General features: G+C 49.9%; 5 protein-coding genes across 5 annotated transcripts; 2 read left to right on the top strand and 3 right to left on the bottom strand.

Moving 5' to 3' along the window:
• The first annotated feature begins 461 nt into the window (after positions 1-461).
• Positions 462-1,095, top strand: BO79DRAFT_66367 (uncharacterized protein). The gene has a single exon (XM_025689569.1). The coding sequence runs from the start codon at positions 609-611 to the stop codon at positions 963-965; it is 357 nt and encodes a 118-aa protein (XP_025534499.1). The 5' UTR covers positions 462-608; the 3' UTR covers positions 966-1,095.
• A 131-nt stretch (positions 1,096-1,226) lies between these two features.
• BO79DRAFT_160204 (putative serine/threonine protein kinase) lies at positions 1,227-3,167 on the bottom strand (the record flags this gene model as incomplete). The annotated part of the gene is made up of 1 exon (XM_025678978.1): positions 1,227-3,167. One exon carries the CDS (start codon positions 3,165-3,167, stop codon positions 1,227-1,229), a length of 1,941 nt encoding a protein of 646 aa, XP_025534498.1.
• A 5,160-nt stretch (positions 3,168-8,327) lies between these two features.
• Positions 8,328-9,585, top strand: BO79DRAFT_277446 (uncharacterized protein). The gene is made up of 4 exons (XM_025687818.1): positions 8,328-8,465; positions 8,514-8,597; positions 8,738-8,829; positions 9,203-9,585. The coding sequence occupies exons 2-4, from the start codon at positions 8,569-8,571 to the stop codon at positions 9,238-9,240; spliced, it is 159 nt and encodes a 52-aa protein (XP_025534497.1). The 5' UTR covers positions 8,328-8,465; positions 8,514-8,568; the 3' UTR covers positions 9,241-9,585.
• A 2,688-nt stretch (positions 9,586-12,273) lies between these two features.
• On the bottom strand, positions 12,274-15,454 carry BO79DRAFT_204200 (vacuolar protein sorting protein DigA; the record flags this gene model as incomplete). The annotated part of the gene is made up of 3 exons (XM_025681771.1): positions 12,274-12,512; positions 12,569-15,164; positions 15,238-15,454. The coding sequence occupies 3 exons, from the start codon at positions 15,452-15,454 to the stop codon at positions 12,428-12,430; spliced, it is 2,898 nt and encodes a 965-aa protein (XP_025534496.1). The 3' UTR covers positions 12,274-12,427.
• A 321-nt stretch (positions 15,455-15,775) lies between these two features.
• On the bottom strand, positions 15,776-18,910 carry BO79DRAFT_291015 (ubiquitin C-terminal hydrolase family protein). Its single transcript, XM_025688952.1, has 5 exons — positions 18,434-18,910; positions 18,287-18,376; positions 17,863-18,237; positions 17,183-17,804; positions 15,776-17,133 (listed from the first exon to the last, which is right to left on the bottom strand). The coding sequence occupies exons 1-5, from the start codon at positions 18,488-18,490 to the stop codon at positions 15,983-15,985; spliced, it is 2,295 nt and encodes a 764-aa protein (XP_025534495.1). The 5' UTR covers positions 18,491-18,910; the 3' UTR covers positions 15,776-15,982.
• Positions 18,911-18,938: the final 28 nt, after the last annotated feature.

Here is an 18,938-nt window from a genome sequence, read left to right as displayed (position 1 = left end):
ACACGGATCAGAAGAAGATCCGAGGATGAATGAATGAAAGGTAGGAACAACAACCTCCGGGAAAGCAAAGGAGGTCGGAAAAGTAGGTGATACAAGTCGCGCAAGAGGCCACGCGCCAGAAATACCGCCTCTTTGCTCACCGGGTGTGAGATGGCGTTGTCGCGCGAAGATAGATTAGTTGAGGGAGTGTGTCTTTCTCCATTCTTTCCCGCGGCGGTCTGGAACGGAGACCTGCCACCGCCTTCTCTCCCGCCACTGGCACTAAAGATAGTGGCATCATTTGCTGCTAACTACTTACTTACTAGACTATACTAGGAGGTGACGGGGACAAACCTACGGTGTAGAGGCCGTGAGTCACACCAGAACAGCTGGCAATCTACATTGACCTGACGATGACTACTATGGAGATATCCGGTTTACTCAGTCTACACTACGCAGGCAAGGCAGTTATCCACATCGAATCATAGTAGATTCCTCGGGCTATCCCCAGTATCCTCGTATCACTCTCACCATACCAGCTAGTTACAGTACAAAGAAACCAGTCCTGCGCCTGGTCGGCACAGTCGCCTCAAGATGTGGATGAATGGTCATAGTAGTCTTGCTTTTCCATGACTTTCTTTTTTTTCATTGTTATCTTTCGTAGATCCCTGGTGGCCTCCAAGCCACCTACCATCGTCCTCCGCCTGCCTCGTCGTCCAGGCCCCCGTCAAGTTGAACCATTTTCTTTTTGGGTAAGAAAAGTTGAAAGGTTGACATTGTGCAAAGAATGGAAAGGGGAAAGAGAAGAGAAACAAAAATCACATCCTCCGCAAAACAATCCCTCCCAAATCCAGCAGATGAGTCACTTTTCGACCGCCCATCCCCATGCTTGCTCCTTCGAAGAGTGCTATATTATACAGGATAGGAATCAAAACACTAGCACCTCCGACGTGAGAGGCTTGCCGAATACAAACATTCTATCGTAACGGTAGAGAAGAAGAGGGGAAAATAAAATATTGAATATAAGGCTGCCGGATGCACCCGACGCGGGTGCATCTAAGCCGAGTGGAGAGACACGCTTCAAAGATCAATCAAAAAGTAAAAAAGAAGAAAACAAGCCGGAGAAGTTTGGTTGTCGGTAGATAAAGTTGTTTGGAATTTGCCACTCTTGTCAGGGTAATTTGGTCGGTACAACGAACAGGAATCGGATTAGAGCAGAGCGGGAACGAAGGCAGGAGACATGGTTCTTAAAGATGGAGGTCATGCCAGCCACCAACAAGGTCGAGATCCTCATCGATACTGCCATCGTAGTCATGGGGAACCTTCACGTTGGCAGACTTTGGTGACTCCCAGGCATCGCGACGCCGTCCCTTCTCCTGGAAGGGGCGTCGGCGGCGATCCTGGAAGGAAGAAGCCTCTTTCTTGGCAGCCCAAGAGCCGTAGTCGAAGCCAGAAGATCCCAAGCCCCAGTCCTTCCTCCAACTCATGTTGAGAGGGAACTTCTTGCGTCCGAGTGAAGCCTCGGGAGACTTGTAGTTCCTCCTCCGGTCACCCAGGGCAGCCCACTTGTCCGTGTTGGAGTTCTTCGGGGGGCTGTCCGGAGTGCGAGGGGGAGTCTTGAGGCCAGTGGGGGCCATGGGAATATTCCAACACTTCCCAGAGGTCTCCTCGGATGACACCGAAGGCTTGGATTTCTGAGCGCGAACGTTAAGCATAGAAGGAGTCACAGAATCCCGAAGGCCTGTCAGCGGGCCACAAAGCTCAGGAACGTTAGCCTCGACAGGGCTGGTGCTTTCGTGGCTCCAGCTACGGGAGTTCTGCTCGCGCCGCTGCTGGAAAGCCAGGTCTTCGGTCTCGGACTCCTCCTCCTCGTCCCACAGATCACTCCAGCTCTTGGAGATCTGCTCGTCCTTCTTCTTACCAAAGACCATGGAAAGAGAAGGCAAAGGCTTGGTCGTATGACTGGGAAGAGATCCGGTGATGGGCACCGGGTCCGATTGTGGAGGGAAACGCAGCTCACCCTTGCGGAAAGCAGATGGCCGGAACGAATCGCCAAGAGCAGACTCCAGAACAGATGCCATGGAGGGAGTGCCCTGGTGAACGGAGAACCACGATGTGCCAGCAGTCTCCGAAGGAGGGAAGAGATCCTCCGAGTAACTCTCGTTGTCGGGAATAGCCGACAGCTGCCGGATCTGCTGAGGGGGGCTGGCCTGGAGGGCTTTGGCCCATGGGAACGAATCGCCCTGGTTGATGTGCGGGCTCTGGATGGAAGGCGTCCGGAGCGGCTCGCGGTTGGCACTTGCGGGAACGACCTCGCGGTCATCGGTGCAGAACTCATCCAATGCTTCGTCATCGGTAGTGAAGGAAACAGTCCGCATGATGGAATCACGAATACCAGAAAGGGAGCGCTTCTCGGGGTCGATAGCCAAAGCAAATCTCAGGATCTCAAAGGTATCCTGGGACATGTTGGGGAAGATGTCGAAGAGTGATTGGCGGTCGCGGACATAGTCCGCGAAAAGGATATCGGATTCGGTCGGGGTAGCGAATGGGTTCCGCGCGAAGAGAACGTTCAGCAAGCAAATACCAATCGCCCAGATGTCGGCCTTGGCGGGAGAGTAGCCAGTGGTCGAAGGGTCATACTGCTCCGGAGCCATGTAGCGGTCACTTCCAACACATGCCTCATGACTCCAGGTATCCCGGGTCGCCAGACCCAAGTCACCCAGCTTCATGGATCCATCCTGCATCAAGAAGATGTTCTCTGGCTTGATATCACGATGGTACATGCCATTGGCGTGCATGAACTCGACAGCGCTGACCAGCTGCAACATGAAATCACGCACGTGCTCCGTCTCCAAGGGGCCACGGTTGAGCCTGATAGCCTCATACAGATCGCCGTTGGAACAGTACTCCAAAACGATGTACATGTGAGCATCTGTCTCAAACGAATGGATGAGGTTGACGATGTTGGGGTGGTGAGCAAGGCGTCGGTGGCAGTCGAGCTCTTCGAAACGAGCATCGTACGGCGAGGCACCACCCTTGGTCAGGCACTTGATAGCAACGTCCTGGCCGGTCTTGGTGTCGATAGCAAGGAAGACCATGCCAAACGAACCGTGGTTCAGAGGGGCGACTGTTCGGAAGCGCCCATCAAGGAGCTGACCCTCCACAAAGCTGTTCTTTAGGCACTCCATATCTGATATATACTCGGACTAGACGATGTTCTCCCAGAGATGTTCGTTCCAGTGGTTTATAACGTCGATGGAGGTTATCGCAAGACGGATGCAAGTGTGATTTCAAACAACCAGACAACCAAGATGGTCAAATGCCAAGCAGATCTCGACCACCGAGAATAGAAGTAGAAAGATGAAGGCGAATAGAGTAGAAAGAAGACAAGAAAACAACCGGCTTGTTGAGTCACAGTTTCATATAAATACCGGGAAGAGAGGATATGGTGACAAACGAAAAGAAAATGATGACGACGAGTAGGCGCGAAGCGCAGTGCAGATACCCTTAGGAGAAGGGTGATTGACGACGGCTAGGAAATAGTAAAGACTGTTATGAGTGCATCTGTATATCGTTTCACAAGTGTAGAGGCGCGAAGCCCGAGGAACGGAAATATGTCGAGAGAAAGAATGTGTCGAAGTGAATGACTATGTCCGGCAATGGGACACCAAATAGAAGGACCAAGGGAGAATAACGCTGCGTAATATCGTGACTTGAACACCAAATGTATAAACAAACAAGGCTCGTAACTGAAAAAGGCCTTCGAACACCAGGCTGAAGGGCCGGAGAGGGGTCGTGACTCAGGGGGGAGGGGAAGTGATCGAGGACGGGACCGACGGCTATAAGGTCATAAGTCGCCCGATGATATATAGTCCGGAGATTTGAGAGAGAGAGGAACTATATAGGAGGTATAGCGGGGCTCTGGACAACTGGTATGATGGATCTTCAGGCCCGTAGGAGAACGAGGTGAAGAACCGAATACCAGCACCCGGCCCAGGTTGCGCGGCGAACGGATGGACAACTAAGCAGAAGTCGACCTCACAGCAGACGCAGAACCCTCAACACGTATCTCTGCAATTGAAACGTAGCACGCGGCTTTGAGACGGTTGGATTGAGGGAGGGACTCGTGGGTCCGAGGAACTCTCGACGTGGTTGGCTTTGAGATGAGTCACGCAGGGTGTTCGGAAGGCCAGGCAGGAAGACAGCGGCGAGGCAGATTAGACCGTAGAGGACAGGACAAGTACTCTGTTCTGAAGTAGATCTAGTGGGGAAGTCTTTGGCAATGTGACCTAATCAGAGGATTGCAAGCAGTACTGTATCGTGTCGCGATAGAGGTGGTGAGGCGAAGAGGAAGATGATGGGGTGGCGATAGTTGATGGGTTGGGTTGAGAAGGCTGATTGGGGAAGCGCGGATGTAGAAGGAGCAATGGATTGGTAGCTGGGAGCGCGGGAACGAAGAGATGAAGAAGGATAAGGATAGGAAGGAAGAGAGGAAGAGAAGAGTAGGAGAGAGAAAGGAGGAGAAGAAGATGGAGAGGAAGTGAAGAGGAAGGTGAGAGTGTAGGTGTGAGTAGGAAGGTGAGGTGGAGAGGATGGATGAGCAAGAGGAGAGAGAGCGAGCGATAGGGATAAGGAGGTTCCGGATGATAGCAGTTGGGATCAGATGGGGTTTAGGTAGGTACGGTAATTCGTAAAAGTACGGGGGGGGAGGAGGGTGGAAACGGAGGGAGGGTGACGACTGGACTCTATGCCCTTCCATATTCCTAGTATTTCCTAGGCACGGCTAGTCGGAGGGGGGCGACTCTCGGAACCTTGGGGGAGGGAAAGGGAAACAAGCCCACTCAACCTGCAGCGATGGCGAGAAAGTGGGCGAACGAGCGAGAACCTCCTACGTCGCCTTGGTTCCAGGGTGGGTGGCCTGCTGGCCAATGACGGGTGTTTATTACGGTAATCATGCATACTCATGCATACTCCAGACTCCCCAATCGGGCCAAGTGCCTGCGAGGATGGTACCCGGCAACCCCCATTTCCCTCGTGGTCAAGTGGTAACAATACTGTACGTGCGATCTTCCGGCCGACCCACTTGACTGGCGGCAGGTCGAGAAAAAGAGGCCGCATCCGGCCATTCGACTCCACTCCCTCTTTCTGCGCCCCCCTGAATGACTGTTTTCCCTTTCCTTTTCCCTCTCCATCCGTCGCCAGAGGAATCCGCGCGGCGGTGATTCAGCATTGCCTGTCCTGGAAGGTTCTCCATAACCCGCAGCGTCATGGAAGAGCCGACCCTTTTTGCGGTACCAACTCTGTCTGGTTGACTCAACTCAAGTCCTGAGTCTTTCCCCTCTCTCTCTCAAATTCTGGTTATCCAGTTACCAAAAGGCACCAGAGTCAATCAATAATCCAATAACCATGTTAGTAGTAATAAGCATAATAGAATAATTACAACAATAATAAAATTTCCCAGTTATTTACGGTTATTACTATCTATGGATAGTTGAGCACGGGAATCACTGCCTCCGAGAAGCCGTTAAATGGCTCCAAGTAATGTTTCAGTAGCGTTCCAGTCATGGATTACGAAGGCGTTATTCTCCTGGCTGCCTATCAATCACCTCAGCAGCCCAGAACATTCCTCCACTTTTCCGCTGTCTCTCTCTCCCTTTTGAGTCATCCCCTGCCATTGTTGCCAGGTCGTCTCAATTCCATTACTGCTTTGTCAATAATGATACTGTCATTTGGCATTTTAATGACGAGATTTGTTGCAATTCTAAAATGACGGGCTGGGGAGGCAGGTGTCATTGAATGCGTCAATTCCCCGAGGCATTTTCCTTTTCATTTTTTTGCTTGTTGGGAAAATGTATTATTATGTAGTAACTACGGAGTATAGGTGCCGCAAGCCCCCAGACTCAGGTACATGTAACCTGTCCTGATTGCGGCCAGCTTGCCAATAATACCAACGGCTGCTGACTGTAAGTTCCCTCCCTCAGTAACTACGTGCACAGTAAAGTAATTAATCAATCACTAACTTTGAACTAATTTATGTAAATTGTTGATGGCCATTAGATAACCAAAAGTTAATATATATTCATAACTTTTCAATTGGTGCAACAGACTCAAAAGCCAAGTTAAGCGCCGGTTTAGAGTTACCTCCCAAGCAAAGACGGCGTGAGTAGACTACAGCCTGAGCAGGGGACATGGAGGGTACGCCCTGGGCACCAAGGCAGCACCAAGTCTACCGGCTAAGCTAAGTTCCTGCAGGTCCCGGCAGGGTCTCTTCCACCCCATCCGAGCTATGCTATCTATCCTCATCACTTATCATCCACCTTGCTATGTTCCCTGATAGACAGATACGAAGTACAATCAATATATTCCGGGAGATCGGGAGATAACTACATCATTCCCTTCTTTTACAAGTCAATCCCTCCAAAACATTGACAATGACGGAATAATGCATCCGAGGTATAACTATTTCCGTTGAGACCAGTCAGTCAAGGGGGCGGCGGTTTTCGTAATACCCAACATCATCATCACCATCATAGCCATCGTCTTCATCATCCCCCCAGAGCTAAGGTAATGATCACCGAATGGCCCGCTCTCATTTCCCCTCTTCTGTCCCCAACCAGACCAGATCAGATCGATCCTAAACCCATCCATCCACCATCTAACAGTAAACGGGGTGGTTAAACCACCACCCCACCAGAGGAACCGGTGACGATGGAGACACTTGAACACGCGATGATTGCACCTAGACTACGTATCGCTCTCATGTTTCCATTTTCAGAGCATACTAATCATTTCCACTGACTCTCCCGTCCTCGGCCGGCGGCGGGAACAAATCCAATCAAGAGTTGCGTCCAGCATGATTACTAAGTAAAGTAACAAATACGGATCCATACCTACTACTATACTAAGTTACTACGGGTCCAGTCCCTATCCGGGGTGGTGCCTGGAGTTGGCCTGGCGGGCGGCCACAACAGTCTGAGTGACGCTACAGTGGATCCCTCAGGAACCAATCAGACAGAATCCCCCAGTGGCCACTATTTCCAGGCTGCATGACGCCAGCCCCAAGCAAGCAACGACTGGCGCGAAGTCGTGGCCAATAATTGACCATTCGTTTGGGTCGGCTGTTCTGAAAAAAGGCCCGGGAGGATGATCCCGGACTATTCGTTGAGTTAACTAACTTGTGACACAGTGGACTAATAGACTAGTAGGGAGTAGTATGGGGAAGAAGCTGTTGTCGGTAGATACGGATATTGCTGCGCGCCGATCATCAGAGGAGACTAATGCCTAGGTTCCGAGAGGTGGCAGTAGATTCTGCTACTTACTACTAGTCTAGTACTGACGATACTCAGGTATCACCGATCATACGAGAGATAATGATATGACTGGATAATTTCCTCTATTTTTCTGACTTGCCCATGCGGAGAAAAAAGTATGTAAGAAAGTAAAAAATCATATCTACCCGACGAGGTAGTAAACCAACAGAGTAAGTACCTAACATTAACAATCTGAGTAAGGATAAGTACCTAAAAGTTCAGCACCGCATCAGGTACCTTTTTTTTTCTCCCCAAAGGATTAGTACCTAAGGTTCAAAGTAAGAAGAAAAAAGGAAATTGAGTCAGGGAGAGAGAGAGAGAGTGTGTGTGTGTGTGTGTGTGTGTGGTTCGGTCCAGGCCAGCCAGATAACCCAGGGAAACCATACACCATGTTAAAATCAATCAATCAACAACGTCTATTGTTGTTGCTACAAAACCTGCGTGATCCACGTTGATCCTGTTTACCGCGCGGGATTTCCTTCAACTCGGCCCATCATCTGTAACAGGATTTGCGGGGTTAAAACGGGAAGGCAGGGAGATTACGTCTCAGACAGACAGACAGACAGACAGACAGACTCCTGGGCCAACTTTTGATCTGGCAATCGTATCGTACTATCGATCGGGGTGGAGACTGGTTATTTGTTTTTCCTCTTCTCGGCTTTGAAAGTATGGAGTATATGGAGGGAACATATGACAGGAGGTATGTAGCAGAGTATGCTAATTTGCTAATGGTTCGTTTCGGGTTGTACTGTCGGCAAGATAATAATTGTTATCCTCCGTTATGGTACTTTTACTATTACTATTACTTACTATGTAGTAGTAAGTAGTAAGTAGTGGATAAGGTTGTGTACAACTGGAACGAGGTGACTGGATGGAAATATCCCTCTTCCTACATACATAAAACGGAGGTACATGGTCGGAGACTAAATGATGAAATTGAGTAAAAGAAAAATACAAAGTCAAATTAAATGAACACATAAACTATAATCAAAATCAATAAACATAACATGAGTCTTAACTCCTCCATAACAGCCAACAACAAAAAGCACTGGCAGCGCCCCGTGGCTGGCAAGTATCTTTCCGGGGCTGCATGAGCAACAAGAAAGCGATGCTGGCGGTGAAGGACCAAGGTGCATTAGTGCCTGGCTGACCGCCTCCCGAGCGAGTGTCGGGAAGGTTTTTGTCCTTGCAGCTGGCAAAGAGTTGCGTGTCTCGATCATGCAGGCTTGCCTGTCTCCGACACGCCGATGGGCAGCTAGCAGGAGGCAGCCAAGGGACGATGATGAGGTGGTCACCCTCAAAGAAAGAGTACAACAAAAAAACAGACCTCAGGCATACGTGGATGGATGGACGGATGGGTGTCCCTTCTGACTAAGGAATTCCTTCCCATTAGGTTTCCCGCTATTCATTCTGCCAGGTGGCTGTTTTTGCACGCATCACGCGATAAGCAGCGGCCTGGCCTTACCACCACCACCACACCACCACCATCATCACCACCACCTCATCATCCATCCTTCTCGGTTCCTTTGGATCTCTGATGGTGGCTGACACACTTTCGTATGAGAGCAATAGATAAAATCTTCCATGAGATTCCATCTGGTTCCATCTCTGCCCCAGGAATCCCGAATGACCAAATCCCAGCCCAGCCCCAGTCTCAGGCCCATACTTACTGTACAAAGTATTTACTTTTAGCCTCTCAGGTGATCCAGGTCACCTGGCTATCTCCCTCTCTCTGTCTCTCTGCCTATCTCTCACGCCATTCCCAAGGTTTCCCGCTAACATTCATCTCTCCCATGGAACCGGGATAGCGTGACCCAGTGGATGAACTGGATAATCCTGACTGCCTGGAACTTTGCCAAACTTCCGTCTCAACAATGACTAGGTTCATGGAAACCCCGGGTGCTGAACCTTAGATACTGTCTGCTTCTTCTTATCCCCCTTATCGGGATGATTATCTGCCGAATGGAACACGGGGCGGTGCTGTAATGGCTGGAACACCCTATCGTCGCTTGTTCTGGGCGGGTGTGGTGTATCGGTGGAACCTGAGAGAGGGAGCCAGTTAGGGGGCAGAGGAAGGTTGGAAAAGGTTATCTAGTACCAGGATTTGGGATGGAGATGTTGCACCATTGGAGGTGATGGTCTCGACATTTGCAGAACAGTTATCTATCTCCATCACTATGCTTTAGTTCGGTTAATCACTAGAGTAGTATACAATACAGACAGACAGCCAGCTACAGATACAGACACAATCTCGAACAAAACAACCATAGACAACTCCAAGTAACTATAATGAGACCAATCATCCCCAAACGGACATATCTCATCTCCACCAGATAGATTACAAGATCCATAGTATACATCCATATATCCATATATCCGCCAGTAGTAGTACTCCATACGGAGTACCAAGTAAATACTTTACCCCGTATCACTCCTATCGGCAGATAACCCACTGGCATCCGATCAATCAAATCATCAAACCCCAACTACCCCAATCCCAATCCCAGCCCCAACCAGCAATGAACACAGCATAATCCATGAATTGAGCACGCGACACAGAAAACCCTTATAGGGAAATGATTCGATCATCGCCACCAACCTATCCCAACCTTCCCAGACAGACAAATAAATAAAAACCGATAAACAGATAGGATAAACAGATAGTCAAAAGCTACTTACTAGTTAGTGGCACCTTTACCCCGCACGATCAACACAATGTGCCACAGGACAAGTCCAATTCGCAATCAAACTACCATTACTATCTATTAACTAGGTCCAGCCACTTAATTATACTTTTTCTGTCACGTCGCTATCAGTTGCCGTTCATATCCATCCATCCATCCATCCATCCATCCATCATCCACCTAACAGAAAAGGGAGAAAAAAGCAAAATAGTGATTTGTGAGATCCCACTAATAGGGATTTAAGGTGGCAGTTCCGCGGTTAGAGAGGGATTGGGATTGGATGGATATTATCTTGTCTTAAGGTGTGAGTTATTGATTAACTCTTTACTAGAGTAACTAGAGTAACTAGTTAGTTAGTATAGTAGTTAGGTAGTTATAGATAGAAAGAAAGAACCGTCTGAAACTGGAATGGTATGGAATGTATGTGTGTATGTGTGTATGAGATTTCCCCAGATTCAAGACCTACCTACCTACCTACCTACTTACTGCAACTCGGGATAAAGTTCGGGGAGGAAGGAAGGACGAAAACTGGACGAAACTCCTTGCTTCTCACCCGGAACCAACAACCGCAGGCAGAACTGGGGATGGGGGATGGGGATGTGGAGTGGGATCGCCGTTGAGAAACGGACGGAAGAGAGGAACCGAGAGACTCATTTTTGAGGACTTGGTTACAGAGTGGTTGTGGTTTCTTCTAGTGGGTTACTTGGATAAGAAATGACACAAAGACTAACTATGTAGTGACTAATTGATAATCATCTAGTTGTTATGTCTGGGGTAATTAACTCCACCTACTAATAGCTTGTCAGTATGAGTGATAGTAAGTAGTTAGTTACCCTAACTGATATTTCAAATCCCAGTCTGGTTCTGTTTCTCTTTCTGTTTCTGTTTCACCCATTCTCAACAACTACCCCAGAATCCACATCCCACATCCCACACACACTCAATCCAAGAAAGAAGGACATGAACACGAACATGCAAGATAATCCCGCACAAGACTCATCATGTATGGAGTATGGGGTGCTTGCTTGCTTGCTGCACACCCCTCCTTTATCCCTTCCGTTTCTGTCTCAGACAATGAGATGGATCAGACCAGACAGGACGAGTAGAGCAAGACATGCACCATATGTAGTACGTATGTATGTATGTGAGTTATCGTACATACTACAGATGGATCATATGTACTATCACGGGACACAACATGAGGATATGCATGTACTCCAGGATACTACTTCGTAGTACTTGGATATGTATGTGGTGATGTATGTGGTGGTAGGTATACTACTATGTACCTGTGCATAACTACCAAGTAAGCATATTGATGTAGTGCTACCTACCCACCTACCTACTACTTACTTACCAGTGTTTAAATACAAATACTACTGGGGTGTTACTATGCAATATGCTATGCTATGCTATGCTATTACTTATGGATTTCTTCGCTATGTAGTACTTATCGTATCTAAATATATTTCCTACTCATCTTTCTGTTTATATATAGATATACATGCTACTAATAATATTTACTATAACCCAAAGTTGAACCAACATATCTACTTAATCTACTTAGTACCCATAACCCAAAAATATATCCCAAGTCCCATCTATACACAAACCAAGCAAATAACAAGGATCCTCCCTCCCCGGCGCTTGGATGTAGCAATACTCACCACACTCACCACCACCACCATCATGCACGACCACCTCCACTTCTACTTCCACCAGCGCAGCGCAGCACAGAACTCGTCACGAAACGCACTGCAGGTGCAGGAATCAAAGAAAAAAGTGGAAATTTGTAGGTTGCAAGATATCCATCTACTGGCTGGCTAATATGCAGAGTGTGCTGCAAGCTGCACCCGCACAGCCCTGTCGGATGCAGCTAGCTGGGCAGGCGATACGCCGAGCAAGCACACACCCACACACCCACACCCACACGAGCAGTCACACACACTGGAGAAAAAGGGGATCAGCAAGGTGTGTCTGTGTGTGTGTCCGTGTGTCCGTGTGTCGGTGCTTTTGCAGAGACGAATTGAAGACAGGGGGTGGGGTTGGTTAGCTGTTTCTTGATTGCTCTGCTTGACTCGACTCGACTCGACTCGACTCGACTTGGCTCTAGAACACGAGGACGGACTGGGCTACTGTAGTAGTAGTGGAAACTACTACTGGTTTCGCAACAAGTACGGTTGGGGAGTACTGCTACGCTTATTGGTGCTCGGTGCTCTGCTTATGTCCATGGTAATGATATTGCAGCTTTATATACCCGGGAAATAAATAGAAAAGCATGAGGTATGATTCGTTCGAACGCTGATAAATGCAAGGCGCCATCGTACGACAGCGACAGACGGTAAGTAGGTAGGTAGAAAGTCAGTAGCTAACGGCTGAGAAGCTACCGAGTAAAACAGAAAAAAAGGACATGCATGCATTGGATGAGGAACGTGCTCTCCACGCTCAAGGCAACTACAATGCCCAGTCATCGGGCCCGTTCAAGTCCGCAACAAATGGCTTGTCGATCTGCTTGATGGCATGATCGCCGCAGAGAACGCTGTGGTCGGTAGTGTTAGTAAATGTAGACAAAAGCATAGAATGAAGCAGACTTACCAGGCCTCCGCAATCAGCCCGTCCAGTTCCCGCACAATCTCTTCTCGTCGCGCCGCTCCCATTGTCCCCTTGTTTAGCTGCGCTTGTAGGTCGCGGATATATTTCTTCTTGCCACCGGCCCCGTCGAGCACCTCCTTGCCTAGGCAGTCGCTGTGGAAGGCATGCTGGCACGGGAAGACGAAAAATTGCCGGCTGAGCACGGGCAAGGAGCAGAGCCAGCACTTCTCTCCGGGTTCGACAATTGCATATCGCGTGTCCAGCGCTGCAATCTCCGTCCGGATCTGACGCGCTGTGTGCGCCGAGTTATCCATTTCTTGTCGCAATGCATCGATATGCCGCGAGTAATCCTCGAGCGCACTGCAGATCTCGTCCTTAAAGTCGTCAATGACGACAAAGTCCGGGAAGAACGGGATCAGATCCTCAATGCGGAGCAGTTCGCATCGGCGAAGGAACTCGATCGCGTCCTTGATGCCCGTCCCAGGCTGGCGGATCTTCTTCTCTGCTACAAGAAGCCAGAGCTTCTTCCGGAGCTTGTCGTTGCCCTCCGGTCGGTCCGCAACAATCGCTGCCAGTTCGATATCTTCATGCTGCAGAGCCAGCTCCACCGCCTGGAGATACTGTCCCATGGCGCTGTAAATGTGGACGCACGATTGCACGCGCTGGTGTTGGATACAAAGACGCAGAGCAAAGTCTGCATCGTACGGTGGCGGAGATGACGACTGTGACTGCAGGTAGGTGAGGAGTCCGGCTTCCGAGGACGAGGGACTCGAGGCGTGGATAGAGATCAGGGTGTTGTGGACCGCCGCGGATGGCTTCGGATGGTTGACAATGATGAAGTTCAGGTATCGCACCGCCTGGTTCTGTCCCAGGGGAACGTTTACTGTTTTGTTGTAGTTCAACAGTGCAGGAATCAGCTTCTCCGGCTCAAGGTTGGTCTGCCGCATCAAGATGTCGACTAGTCCAGCAGCAGCATGCGTCATGAGAACACTGCTATACTTGTAAAACACATCCGGTTCACTCTGTCGTTGCAGAACATTGAGCGCCTCCGACCACTTCTCCCTCTGGATCCAGTAGGACAGCACATAGTTGTGGTCATTGACCGCTGTGGCAAAGAAAAGCAACTCCTCCTCTCGTCCGTGGCTACTGATGAGATCATACGCAGTCTTCTTGTCCAAGTCGGACCGATATTTGGTGACGAACTCTTGGAACTCAGCCCGGACACTGCCAAGTTCGTCCTTGACTTCTTCCGTGCTCGTTCCCTCCGCCAATTCTGCTTTGGTGGCGATGTTATCATCAAGCGAGTTCAACTTCGTCATGAATACTTCGACAAGCCAGCTGGCAACCATGATCCGTTGCATCGACGAGGACTTCTTATACGTAGAAAGTTGGCCAAGAAGGTACTTCCGCAGCGCATCATGCTCGCCCCGGTTGATCAGAGTCAGACAGACCTCTTCGAAGCCTTTGCTGCTCTTGCCCCAGACCTTGGCCGCCTCCAGATAACGGCCCTTACTGGCGAGGAAGTCTCCTGAGGCGGTGGAAACAGCATCCTTTTGCGCTGTAGTACGGGCATACTGCAAAGCTTCATCAAACATCTCCTTCTGTAGGAATACCTTCCAAACGTCTCTATCCTCGTCCTCGACTGCGAATTCGAAGATTTCCTGGCTGGTAAACAGCCAGTAAGTGTGCTGCATCGCATCTGTCAAGAGGCCCAAAGCACTCTGTCCCGGTTCCAAAACTGCTTCGTCGTAGACTATCTCATCGTTCATACGGTTCACAGCAACAACTCTGCCTTCGACAAGGGCTAGAATGTGCCACTGGGACAACGTCATGGCAGTTATCGGATCTTGTATAAGCTTCTTGCCTCCGCGCGCAGATTCACTGGCCGGGAACAAAGACCGCGGCAGCATGGTTGAGCTTTCAAATGGCTGAGGGAGTTTCTGCGGCGCATATGGAAGTTGCCCATGATAGATACCCTGCGAACTGAGCCATGCGAACTCATTCTCCGGCTGGCCAGTCGCACTCTGGCCTTCTGGAACAATAGGCGAGATAGCCAGTGCTGATGGTGCCGCGCTAGAAGGCTTCTGAATCTCATGGCTTACAGGCGCCTCGCGTTGGAATAGATCAGCGTAGACGAGACTTCCACCTTCTCTCCCGTACCTTCCCGTACGTCCTGTAAAACACAGCAGCTTGCCATGGGTCGTTATTAGCACCCGTCTGAACTCGGGCTTCGTAGGTATTATCTCCGCCCAAATTCCTGTGACAGGCGATCCTTCCGGTGTCTTGTAGATGGCCTGCGCATATCTCTCTTCACGGCGGTAGAATTCGGTAGATGGTTCAATGTAGGCCTCCCATATCTGGCCATCCGTCGTGCCCAAAAGTATCTCTCTTGTCGAAGCCGTAGGTAAAGAGGGGTTCCATGCGACACTTTCTATCGGAACACCTTTCAGTCGCGACAGTGGCTTAGGCTGTCGGGATTGGGTATGGAGGTAGTAGTTCTCGCCAAGGGTAGTGGTGATGATCAGATGGGACGCGGAAGGGTCCAGAAACATGCGACGTATAACGCCTATCTCCGATGACTTTTTGGGAAGGTCGATATCTAAGAAATGCGAGTCAGCCTGGCACCGGGAGTGTAGTTAACTCTCCAGGATCTCCGTCATAAGGTCACGAACCATCGATGTCCTCCGGGGTATCAAGATCTATTCGGAGGATGCGCCCCGTCGACAAAGCCAGAATCAAAACATTATTAGCGACCTGCGCTGCGACAAAGTCCGCAGCCAGTGGAAACTGCAACTGCACATGTCGGACATCGAACATGGACAAACCGGCGTCCGCAGGCTCGGTGAGGTTGCTGGGAGCAACATAACCGCTGGACGTCTCCAGCGCCATGATGCGCCAATTGTAAATAATGGTCCTATTTCATTGCTCGACCGCACAATAAGCTTGAGTGGAGCTGCCCGGACGAGGTATAGCAGCCAGGCGAGCTGGAGATGGGCGATGATGAAGATGGGGGGAGCTCGCCCGAAGCGGAGCTATTGATACCTTGGCACATATGCCTGAGGCAGACACCTTCTATACCAGATGCCGCTTGCGTAGTATTCGATGTAAATACTGTTAACCCCAGAATTTAACCAATTGAAAAGAATCGAAACCCTCGGAATTTCGTATTAGTTGGATTATCATCATAAGCATGCTTGCAAACTATCACTACTCTATTAGGTCGCTATGCAATCTACTGAACGCCGATGCAAACCCTCAACCGACAAAGACTGAGCTGAAAGCACAAACATGCAACATGCCCGGGTATCAATCCCCTTGTCCTTCAAAACATGCAGCCTGGGCCCATAGCAAATAATTGAAAGGTAAGCGAAGCCCAGTTGGATCCAAACATTCGGATCGTCATAACCACCTACACCGTCACATCACAACGCACTCCCGGTCGAGCTTCCGTCCAATCTTCTCCCGAGATTTGTCCTTCAGCTTGTCTCTAACTCGCTCGGAGTCCCTGGTCCGTCGGGGACTTTTGTCTTTGCGCTCAACGCTTGGAGGACTAAATTTCTCTGTCGGTCCCAGTTCATTCTCCGTCAACTCATCCATTTCACCTTCAGAGACTCCATCGTTGGTGAACTTCTCTCGACTGCGTCGCCCGGTAAACCGTGAGAAGGTCGTGCTGATTCTGCTCTCGCTGGCCTGGCTCCCTGCACGACTGCCTGGATTGCTCCTTGTCTGCCTCGAACTGCGTCGAGAGAATGAGAACGAAGCCCTGCCATCATCATCTCTTGGGGTAAGTCGCGGCGAAGTCGGCGCATATGACTGCATCGAGGTCGGATCAAACACTTCAGAGAACGCCACGCTCTGCTTTCTGCTATTGTGATCCATAGGGGCAGGGTCTGCGCCATCGGGGCCAGTGATTTCGAAACTAGGCCGACCTGAAGCGTATCCCTCCGCGCGAGCACCACTGATATCGTCCACAGACAGATTTTGTGGCTTCTGCGCCATGCTGGCGTTCTCCATATCTCGAGAGTCCGTCGATAGCTCAGAAGAAGGCGGTTTGTCGAACAGATTGGCTGCCGCAGCATCTTCATTGATAGGTAAGATCTGGTAGAACAAGAGGTACGGTGACTCGTGCTTCAAGGCCTGTTCGATGTCGACTAGTGTTACTCGTTCTTTCGCCAGGTCATCAAACCGCATCCAGTATCTGGAGGCATCAGAAGGGCCTGCCTCCTGGTCCGAACCATGAGAACTGGCTGGAGGCGCACCAGCACTGGTACCTCTAACAATCGATATATAGTGCCCCGAATCGACTGAGGTGCCTCGATGGCAGACCATGGCTTGCAAAGACAGTTTGAAGTTTCCGTAGATGGGGCCTTCTTCTTCCATACTGTCATCCTGGATGAAATGGGGTAACCCTATCTCGGTCGGAATGTCTATGAATGTGTTGAGGCGTACAGCTTTTCCAGTGGGTGTCATGGAATAGCGCTTGAGACACATGCCAAGGATTGGTCGCTTCGAAGAAAAGTGCGCGGCGACTTGGGCGTCATTTGTCGGGGTGTTGTCCGTATACCATGCTATACTCACGTCAGCACTTCCTTAACGCGCATACCAGGTAAAACTTACGTATGAGACTGAAGAACTGCCACGCCGGCATCATGACCTCCTTCCTGTAGGAGCCTCTCCTTTGAGAGCTGATCGTACCGTCTCGAGCATTTTCATCGCCGGGAATAAATCGCTCCTGAACGATGCTGCTCCGTCGGTATGGAGGGGGGGCCGAGTCGACCACTTCCGTCAGCGACGCCACTGGTGTGACATCGTCCAGCGGAGAATGTGACTGGCTTGAAGCTGGCGACAAGGGTGAACCAACCTCAATGGTCTCGACATGTGTCGTACAGCCTTTGGCTATCGAGTCCATTGATTTGGTTGAGCCCACAGTGTAGCGCCGCTCCAGATGCCGCTTGACCTCAATCCTATTATTAAAGTATGACTCCAAGCAGTCTTCCAGTGTAACGGTCTCGCCATCAGCTGGCTCAGGTATCGCAACTTCCAGAAGCCTCTCGTTGACAAACTTATGATCGCCTGTTACATCCTCTTTTCCGGTATGGTAGATGTCCATCTTGAGCGTGAGAAGCGGTAATTCCAACTTTTCCGTGATGAAAGTAAACGCTTCGGACGTATCCTGTTGGCGAAGCTTGGCCGCATCTTCCCAGCCGCATTCAGCAAGGGCGTCCTGTAAATGCTTGGTCTTCGACCGAGTAGACAGTCAGCTTAAAAACAAGAACAAATTCGGAAGGAATACGCACAAGGTCCGTTGTAATCAGCCTTCCCGACCGCAGCATGTTGACCCAGAGTCGCAACAGTACCGACAATTTCCGGCGGGGCTCATCATTGAAAGACCTGTAGAGAATTGCTTCGAAGCAATCCAATCGAGCGAACATGGCAAAGAGTAGTGCATCTAGGTAGCAAGTGACGCCTTCACGATTAACCGCCCCAAGAAGCTTCGTGGTTGGCGTATACCCTCTTATGATCCCCTCGATCGCATCCTCAAAAATCATGAGCATCTCAAATGCCTTGTCTACATCCCCCTTGGCGTGCTCCGACTGCAGGGCATAACTGATGTGTTCGGGCCGTAAGCCAGTAATACCGAGCTGTGCGACACGTTGCTCTAAGACCTTGATCTATTTCTTGTCAGCACCAGCGAATTCGCACGTCCCAATTTGTATTCACCTTCTTTTGATCTTCATTGCCATCCCCGGTAGGAATTTTATCGGATGAGAAAAGCCCACGAAAATGGGGGCGCGTAAGGAGGTTCGATGCCTAGATGACGAGGCGCATTAGCATGACCAGACGTCACCCATCGAAACTCCACCATACCTCTTCTTTGGCATTTTTCTTCTCACGTCTAGTGAGAAATCTGTGGATGCCACTCATCCTCAGCAGCGCATGTGTCCTAACCAGACGACGGTAAAATCAAACGAATGTGCGAAGTGGGCAGCGCGAAATGCATCGATGAGTGGGGGATCTATATAAATCCTTGCTCAGGCTCCAGAATTCCGATGGAGCACGCGAAGAGATCTCTGGTGGAGTCACAACACATATCAGACGGTGATATCACTCAGGATTAATTTTTCCCGATTTATCTTTTTTTCTCTCTTCTGACTTTTTGTCGCGATGGATTCCTCGCGATGTCCAATTAGCAAAGCCCGACGTATACTAGGCACTAGGCACCAGGTGCGATCAGTGACATCACATGTAACGGCACAAGATCTTAGCTGTAGAACAATGGATAGAAAGGCAAAGAGGGAAGTGTGCTCGAGGCAACTAGGGTATTGCTGATGTGGAAGAAAGAGCCGCCCATCAGAAGACCTTCGCAGCCGAT

The sequence above is a fragment of the Aspergillus costaricaensis genome (genome assembly GCF_003184835.1).
Source record: "Aspergillus costaricaensis CBS 115574 unplaced genomic scaffold BO79scaffold_51, whole genome shotgun sequence".
NCBI classification, from domain to species: Eukaryota; Fungi; Ascomycota; class Eurotiomycetes; order Eurotiales; family Aspergillaceae; genus Aspergillus; species Aspergillus costaricensis.
The sequence above is the reverse complement of the archived record's forward strand: the minus strand, read 5'-3'. Positions and strand labels throughout refer to the sequence as shown.